The sequence below is a fragment of the Crinia signifera genome, chromosome 6 (genome assembly GCF_055691185.1).
Source record: "Crinia signifera chromosome 6, ASM5569118v1, whole genome shotgun sequence".
NCBI lineage: Eukaryota > Metazoa > Chordata > Amphibia > Anura > Myobatrachidae > Crinia > Crinia signifera.
The window spans coordinates 253,490,497-253,500,201 of record NC_139222.1 but is presented as its reverse complement, the minus strand read 5'-3'; the positions used below and the strand labels follow the sequence as shown (position 1 = coordinate 253,500,201).

Genomic DNA, 9,705 nt, shown 5'->3' with positions numbered 1-9,705 from the left:
GCTGCTGCTATTGCTGTGTATGAGGATAGGAATAGGCAGGTATCACTGGCGCAGATACATTATGTTGCACAGGGTGCTGCTGCTATTGCTGTGTATGAGGATGGGGATAGCCAGGTATCATCAGCACAGATACATTATGCTGCATAGGGTGCTGGTGCTATTGCTGTGTATGAGGATGGGAATAGCCAGGTATCATCAGCACAGATACATGATGCTGCACAGGGTGCTGCTGCTATTGCTGTGTATGAGGATGGGAATAGCCAGTAATCACCGGCACAGATACATTATGCTGCACAGGGTGCTGCTGCTATTGCTGTGTATGAGGATAGGAATAGGCAGGTATCACTGGCACAGATACATGATGCTGCACAGGCTGCTGCTATTGCTGTGTATGAGGATAGGAATAGGCAGGTATCACTGGCACAGATACATGATGCTGCACAGGGTGCTGCTGCTATTGCTGTGTATGAGGATAGGAATAGGCAGGTATCACTGGCACAGATACATTTTACAGCCAAGGGTGCTGCTGCTATTGCTGTAAATGTCCGACCATGGGCATCTGAGCAGCGATCGATATACATATGTGTCTGCATGATCCGCGGCAGGGCCGGCATATAATAATCTATAGCACCATCAGTATAAATCTCTTTGGGCTTTGAGTCCACTCTCAGTAATTTACGACGTGAAATGCATGTCCCAAGGAGGACCATTCCCCAGATCACAAACTGCAATAAAAGCCGAGGAGCTGTGGGCAGGCACATGGCTGGGGACAGCTAATTCTGCTCACATCACACTCATCTGCCAATAGCCAGCTGGAAACCACCATTATATATGTATTTGTTACATGCTAAGTGACTGGGGGGATTTATGTACAATGAAATGAATATGTCCCTGGTAAGTGTGGTAAGTACATACACAGCAAACACATATTACCAGTGGCATACAGAGAAATGGGGTATAGGGGGTCCAGTACAGGGGTCAGCATTCTATGTCCCCCCAGTCTTTGTCCAGCTGCAAGTCCCAGCATGTGGCCATAAATGCTGAAACTTGCAGTCCAACAAGGCTCATATTAAACCCAAGAACCTTCATTCTTCTAAATACTTGTAATAATTCTGTACATATTCTACAGGGGGGCAGATGTATTAAGCTTGGTAAAGTGATAAAGTGGAAAGTGATAAAGCACCAGCCAATCAACCTTAAATGTCATTTTTTAAACACAGCTGTATGGCTGTCACCTTCCACCTTTACCAAGCGTAATACAACTGCCCCAGAGTTCCTAGTTTTCCCTTAGAATGATGCTGCAGATTAGGGGCTGCCATGTTGATTATTTATCGGGTGGTTTGCCTTTTTTTTATAAATAAACCACATCTTGAGTTCCAATTGTCAAGACCATTCAAACCTATAGGAGGTAGAAAAGCAATGTAGCACAAAGGGCTGCTCTTAGGACAACTGTCAGAGACTAGGTGCCCATTCCGGTTGGCTCGCAGGGCTGCATTTTCAAAGCCCCGCCGATTATCGAAAGACCGTGCATCTGTACGGTCCGCAGTATGCATGCACGCGTCATTCGTCCCTCTGATTGACGCCCTGTGGGTGTTTGGGGGCAGAAACGCAGGTACATTCCCCGGCTGTTGGGAGGGAGGGCCGAGGCGTCATCAGCGGATCCTTCTCCTCATGGCCATCGCAGCGCTGAGTAAGCCTAGAGTTATTCTGCGCTGCTAGCAGGGGGTAATTCGTGAGCGATATGGTACGGGTAGCGGGTCAGCATTTACCTGATCGCAGCCCAGCGATTAGGTCGGAATCGGGGCCTAGGTGCGTGTAACAGACATTTGCAGAAATATGGCAGCATTCAGCCAGCAACCACGGAATAGTTTTCTGAATAAACCAAGCTCTTCACAGCATTTTTTTTTTAAGCAATTTATGAAACAAAATCCAAATGATGGCAATAACCCATTCTAAGCATTTGCCTGAAGGCAAAATGACATTTGAAATTTATCAAAGCAGGGAAAGAGGTGTTTGAAAAATGACAGTTAACAGCTGATCGGTTGGTGCTTTATCTCTCTCTAAACTTTGATAATTCTCGCCCTGTGATTGTATATTCATTTTTACTCATTTCAGAAATAAAGTTAAATTCTCGTGTTTTCATCAACATTCTTTTTATTCCCAAAGGAAAGTAAAAGCCAGTATTTACAAAGTACAACCCTGAGAACATAATATATGATAAAAGTGGATGGTCGCAGTCATACACTCAGACAGGAAGACCCAGGCCTGTATTGTCACATGATCACTAGCAGACGTGTCTTCTCTGCGGCTGACGCACCCTCTCGCCATAGCAACGGCTTCATGTGACTTATAGAAAACCTTTTTCCGTATAATGCCCAGGTAACGCAACAGTGGCGGCTATAGTAGCAATATTTAAAATACAATATTTATAGTTCATTCATTAGCTGTACATACCAGTGACTTGGTTCATCCACTGCAATACCAAAACCACCCGTGTGCAATATATAAAATACCTTCTAGTTACAAAAAACAAATCTTAAAAATATCTGTTTCCTGGCCGCGCCGGCATCTACACTCCACGCCCTTTTTTTTTATTTTTTGCAGAAACAATAACGATTGAAGGAGAGAAATGTGCTGATTATAGGTCTCTGTACAGATTGCAGAAGGAACCACACAGGCACTAGGAGTGCTGGGACATCCCATTCACCAGACTTCTAAGCTGTTTCACCACGGTGTCTATTAACTTCTGCCGGTCCCGATCATTCTTCCTGAACTGGGCGAATATATTACTCTTCTTACTCAAGTCTTTCATCCTAGGAAGAGAAAGGCAACGGTGACAGCCTGTAATTCCGTATCTCCATGTGCTAAGGCGACTTACACTCTCATCACCCTGCAGACCAGACGGATGACCTGCGGCATTTCACCTGCTGTCAGACTACAAGTCCCAGCATGCCTCTCCATTCAGGGTTGGTGAGCATGTGGCCTGGTGAAGTGGCGAATGTACAATATGTGAGGTGCACATGAGCCCCAAGGGGTCCACACCGCACACGTGTTTAACCCATTGAGTGCCAATTTCTCTGTGAGAGGTACAAAATATCCGCTAAAAATGCTTACATTTGTTATATAAATTCAAATAAAAATATTGTGTAAAAAAAAAAAAAAAAGGACTTTATTTCCTATATAAGGTAAACATTACAGGTCACTAGGAGGAATAAAAATGTCTGCTTGGCAATTTTCACACCTATTTCAACAAATTCACCTGGCACTCAAAGTATCCAGCATTGGCAATGGCAGGGCTGCACAAATCACCTGGAAAATGGTGTGGTATCCATTTTCCCAGAGACCAGCACATGCGTGGTAGACTGGCACAGCACCAGTCTACTCACTACATATGTATGGACAGTCATTTGCATCATGTACTTATTTATCATCATTCAATTCCAATTGAAGACGTGGATCGCGAGAAGGAGGGGTGTGTGTAAACATCGTTCATTTTACAGCGCTGTGTATTTTGGTAGCTGCTGTTCTAAGCTCTAGAACACATCCTGCAGTGGTAGGATTCCTGCTATGTAAATGTAAACGTATAGTTAGCGCCGGGAAGCCTGTGGTTTCAGGAGGTACCGAATGAAGTGAGAAGGAATTAGCGCGTTACCGGTTGTTTTTATTACCAGTCACTGAAATGTGCACATTTATACTAGCACAAAATAAAATAAATGTAAAGCAGAGTTTCCTAAACTGTGCCATTACACTCCAGGTTTTCAGTATATCCATTCTTGATTCCAGATGATTAAATCAAATTGACAGAGGTACTAATTTAGACACCTGTGTTAAAGCATGGATATCCTTAAAACCGGGACTGGAATCATGGAGTTTGGGAAACTCTGATGTAAGGAATTATTGGGTACCTAATGCTGGGTACACACCAGAACGATTTGTCCTCAATTCCCCCAATTTCGATACAATCTTGAATGATTGTATGCAAATTGGGCATGTTTTGGCATGTTTTAGATCATCTGGTCTGATGTGCGTCCCCGCTGGTCGTTTTGCAGATCCTACCAGCTGCAGGCAGGATTTGAAATGATCCCTTCAACTGGGTACAGATCATGATCGGATCGGATGCAGATTTTGAGCAGATTGTGCAACCATCGTATGATCGTCTCACGATCTGCTCACACTCATGATCGTTCTGGTGTGTACCTTACATAACACCAATGTATGTATGTGACGTTTCTCAGTCCAGGCCTGCTATTAGTGGGTGTTACAGATAGGCCTTCATCCTTTTGCCAGATTACTCTCTAGGTACACATCCACTGTGCGTTCCATACTTACTTCTCCAGCAGGATTAGGGCTGTGCTAGGGTTCACCCTCAGATACTTGGAGTTTGGTTGGCCATAGTCAGCTAGATACGTCGACCAGTCCCAAATCATGAAGAGATCCAAGAGCTAAAAGATAAATAAATCATCCTTATATCAAGTGATATAACAAACACAGTAACACAGTAAATATGTCCACGGTGGCATATAATAGTGCACGGTGGCTGGCGTATATGTCAGTATGTAAATGACCAGTTGTATTACTTCTGTTAGCGGCAGGGTGGGGTATGTGCAATTCCCTGCTAATTGGAACCAGATCTTTGCCTAGGCTTAATTAAGTGCATTAAACCTCCCCAACAGATTATCCTCAGTTGGGAAGATGAAGTAAGGAGTCCTCTCTCTGGGGAATGCCCCTTCCCAACACAAATACAACGATACCCCCTCAGCACAGATCATTATTGTAAGATCTGCTACAGAGGTTGTTGGTCAATACACAAGTAATCTTTTAAAAGCTAATGTGTCTGAACTAAAACAGGGAACCATTTATTCAGCTTTAAAACCATAATCCCTTTAAGCCAGTTTTAAACCCACTTCCTATCCCGTTTAGAATTGTTTGTAACATTTAAATGCTCTGCTTACAAACTTCTGTGGGTTGTGCTACAGCTATCTGGTGTCTCATATATACAGGCATTCATATAATTATACACACATTATATGGCTGTACACAGATATAGGTTCACACAAACAATCTGTATTTATAAACACACACACACATACAAAATGACCCCATTATACCTCTACATCACTGCTTCTATGGCTTTGTTTATAAAACGATCAAAATATTATTGATTGGTGTATATATTCCATACCGCAGCTGGTAAACGCTGGTCAGTGTGTATATATGCTGTGTTACAGCCATACAGTCATGATTCACAGCACTAAATATATATGTGTGGGTAATAATCTACAGTACTTCCAGTGCTGGAACCCGCTTGTACAGTATTGATGCCACCTTATTGGATGGCACTGAGGTTTCCAGCACAACAGCTATTGGCTGCGAGAAGTGAGAGCGCTAAATTAATAATGATCACGATGGACATGATCATTAATTCCATTATTTTAATGACTGTATAATGGAAGTGGCAATAATTTACAGCCTGACAGTGAATTTATCAATAAAAATAACTGATGTAATCAGGAAAATAAGAATAGCCTCAATTCCATTTTATATTTATATACATATAATGTATAATTTAAATCAATACAAATAAATGTAAAACATTTCCCCACCAACTCCCATTAACTCAAGGAGTCAGTGACAGAAGGTCCACATGAGTTTTTTCACATTTTTTTTGACCGCAACACAGTGTACCGCTTTCCTCACCCTGCTCCGGGCCAGGTGCCTTGCTCTGCTACGGCTGCGCTCGGCACACTGTACGGTTCCCAATTTTTCTTTTAAAATCATGAAAAAACACATGTCAACCCTTCCATGTGTCGACCATTTCCAAGTTGATTTTTTTTTTTAAACTCATAAAAAACGCATGATGACCTTTTCCTGTGTCGACCAGTTTCATGTTGACCTTTTGCGTGTGTCAACCTTTTTGTCGATATATTAGGAATACTAAGCTCAGCCTATATAGCAATCTTAAATCACATGGTTCTCTGAAATATATATATATATATAGATAGATATATATATATATATATCTATATATATATATATATAGATAGATATATATATAGATAGATAGATAGATAGATAGATATTTACTATTCATTTTTATCCCTCCCTTTGTGAATTAACGAAATGCACAGAAATATTTTGACTTACTGGTCTTATTTTAATTAGTTAAAAACGAGGGGTTCTTTAAGGTCAAAAGAGTAATAAAACTGAGAATTATTGATTTTAGGGAACTTTATAGCATTGCAGCCCTGTCTGTAGTTATATAGTGACCCTGATGTAAATACCCATCTAATTTCGCTGACTTTTATTATAATGGCCTTTCCTCCTTCCCTCTATATGTCAGGTGCACCAGGAAATAATATTTAACTCTGGGCCGCAATGGAGACATAGTGCAATACATTAAGGCATTCAGAGAGCGGTCTATGGCGGAGGGTGAGGGGTGCCTCTGTTCTAGTCTTCGTGTCTATAGAGTTTGCTGTGGAAGATAGATTCAGCTCCACTGAATGCAGAGACCCCGCTGTGAGTATGTGATCAATCCTTCCATTTACACAATGGACCCCCCTTTGACATATGTTGGCTTTCTCCATAAAACAGTTAGCTGTCTTTCACTGTCAATCAAACCTAACAATTTTATTATTTCCTAAAATCCTTAGTCACACCGATGGCTGTTGTTCCAGAATAAAGTTCTTGCACAAACAAAACAAAAAACACTGCAGTGCTGTAGGGAGCGGGACGGACTGCATTCACTCCAGTCACTGCTGGGACACAGGCAACCGCCCTGCCACAATTATTCCTGTATACTAGAATAAGTACCATTGTGAATGACTATCTTATTACACTTGCTTACATTCACAATAAATGTGGTTTAATCCAGCAGTTGTTTTGCACAGATGTGCAGGAGAAGTGATGGCAGGGATAAATCAGAGCGATGGCCAGTGCACACCCACCTCTCGTCACCCACTACACACTCACTTCTCTCCATCCACTGCACACACACACCTCTTCATCCACTGCACACCCATGTCTCTTCACCCACTACACACTCACCTCTCTCCATCCACTGCACACACACACACCTCTATTTGTCCACTACACACTCACCTCTCTCCATCCACTGCACACACACACCTCTATTCGTCCACTGCACACCCACCTCTCTTCACCCATTGCACATCCACCTCTCTTCACCGACTGCCCTCCACTGCACACACCCATCTCTTCACCCACTGCCATCCACTGCACCCCTCCTATCTTTATCCATTGCACACTCACCTCCCACTGCACACCCCGCTCTCTTCACCCTCTGCACACACCCTCTCTTTATCCACTGCTATCCACTACACACCCACCTCTCTTCACGCACTGCACAGGACTAAAATTATATATATATAGGCAATAGTAATACCAATAGTAAATATTAAAGGAGTTGATATAACAGATATGACAATTGCTTTGTTGGTGGTGCTCCCAAGAGTTAAAAACAGTTGTTAAAAAGTTTGTTTTCTGCAGAATGCAAGCTGCACTGTGACCAAGCCCAGAGTGGGTGATTGGCACATTGGAGAGCAGTGTCTGCTAGGCACAGATGAGACTGTGTATATACTTAACTCAACATGCACAGTAATCCCTCGTTTTCTAAAGGCACCCTCTCATCTGGTCCACATATATGTCCCTGCTATGCAATTGTATCAGGCTACATTGTAGAGGTTCCTCCCTTATTTCTTATTTTTGTCTGGAGACATTTTCTCAGGGTTTTCTCATTCACCATTCAATGCACCAGTGGCAAACGGTTAGACAGCAGAAGCCCTATTATATACAACCTGGGCATAATTTGTTGTTACGCCACGGCTTGAAGCTTTACCTGGGCTAAAACTTTAGCTCCTCCAAAAGTGGATGCTTTGGAGAAGACGCCACAAGACTCCCTTAAAGTTAGTGGAAGTGACTCTTTACAGCAGGCATGTCCAAACTATGGCCCTACAGCTGTTGTGAATCTACAAGTCCCATCATGCCGTGCCACAGTTTTGCTATTAGGGAATGCTAAAACTATAGCAAGGCATGCTGGGATGTGTAGTTTTACAACAGCTAGAGGGCCACAGTTTGGACATGCCTGCTTTACAGCCACTCACACCTCAATAATCTATGAAACACATTGCAAAAAGTATAGGCTTCAGCCTTTGGTTCAGCATTATAAATATTCTTTTCCTGTCGGCCAAAAGGCCACAGCAAAGGAAAAATTGTGATTTGTTCCAGAATAATAAATCAATCGGACAAATAGCAATACACTAGTATGACAAGCACAGAAACTATGGCCAGATCCTAGTGACAAATGGCTCCCGACTTATGATCAATAGATTACTACTGTAAGAAGCACTGACAGTGTGTCCAACAGGTGGTGGCCTCACATCTTGTGCGGCTGGTAAGGCCCCCATAGAGTACAACGATTTGGCGGCAGTATATGGCCAGCTTTAGACCTCCCAAAAACACCCCCTAAACTGTCTTGTGATTAACATTATATCTGGTTTAAGGCAAATGAAAGTGACTTATTTTTCACCGCACTCAACAGAAAAGATGCTGTGTTGCCCTGAGTTACCAGCTGTTCTTCCCTCTCCTCTCTACCAAGCTATGGGGGTTATTCAGAGCTGATCGCTGTTATGCGAATTCACAGGATAATCAATAACCCCCTATGTCTATTAATAAAGGGACACCCAACTTGTCATTTGTCCCAAATAATAATGTGCTAATGATTGTTCCATCATTCCATTGAAGAAACGCTCATTTATCAATGAAATAATATATTATACAGTATATAGGGGGATGCTTTGGGATATTATATTAAGGCCATGATTCTGGTTCACTCGCAAAGCAGCGGTATTTCACTGCTTTGCGAGCAAACTGCCGTCGCCCGAATGAACGCCTGCCCCACGCTGAAGGCAGAATGACCCCGCAGGCCTGGGAATGGACGCTTTGCATCAACATCCATTCGCAGCCGCCATTGAATGATTTCTCAAGTGCTCGCTAATCTGAGTCACTCTCTGGTGACTTAGATTACCGGTGTCCTGCTCCCAGACTGGGCGGGCAGCTGACATCCGGTGAAAGCAGGAAGCCGCCTTCATTTGCATGGGGACTATGTACGTCTCCGAGGGCGCCAGCAGAGAAGACCTGCACCTGAGCATATCAGCATATGTGCGTGCGCAGATCTTTAACATCGGTCCTCATTGTGAATTCACAACGGGAATATAGACGCCATTGGAGCCATCGTAAAGTGCTCAGCGACTACATACACATATGCAGCATCCATGCAAAAATGAGGAACATTTGCTTCCGAGTGAGGCTATGGCTGTGCAGGCTGCCCGCAGCATTAGTGACGCTGGTGCCATGTTTCTCTGCAAACATCATCTAAGCTGAAAGCAGACACACGCCATGAAAACTACTGCGACACACCTGCGTTTTTGTCACCACTCCCCATTACCTCCACCAAATGCGTATAAAAACTACCTGCACAGGCATGGCTAAGCACTGAGGTGCGCAGTGTGACCAGATCTCTGCATCTCAATTGCACAGCAGCAGCTAAAATTCATCAGGTGCACGGTGATAATATCACGTCATGGAAACTGGTCCGGATGACCAGACTGAATGAGATTCAGGAGGACAGACACATCTGAGTTAGTGATATCGATGATGATCATCTCAGTGGGTACATTGGGGCAGATG

At 43.2% G+C, this 9,705-nt stretch overlaps 1 protein-coding gene across 4 annotated transcripts in view; it reads right to left on the bottom strand.

The window, feature by feature from the left end:
* Positions 1-2,136: 2,136 nt before the first annotated feature.
* Positions 2,137-9,705, bottom strand: part of EXOC6 (exocyst complex component 6) — a 277,290-nt gene continuing 269,721 nt past the window's right edge. For all 4 annotated transcript variants that reach the window (XM_083149343.1, XM_083149345.1, XM_083149344.1 and 1 more), the window contains 2 exons: positions 4,330-4,442; positions 2,137-2,813 (listed from right to left, as the gene is read on the bottom strand). In XM_083149343.1, the coding sequence (XP_083005469.1) occupies positions 2,681-2,813; positions 4,330-4,442 (246 nt within the window). In that variant the 3' untranslated portion in view covers positions 2,137-2,680. The remainder of the gene's footprint in view (positions 2,814-4,329; positions 4,443-9,705) is intronic.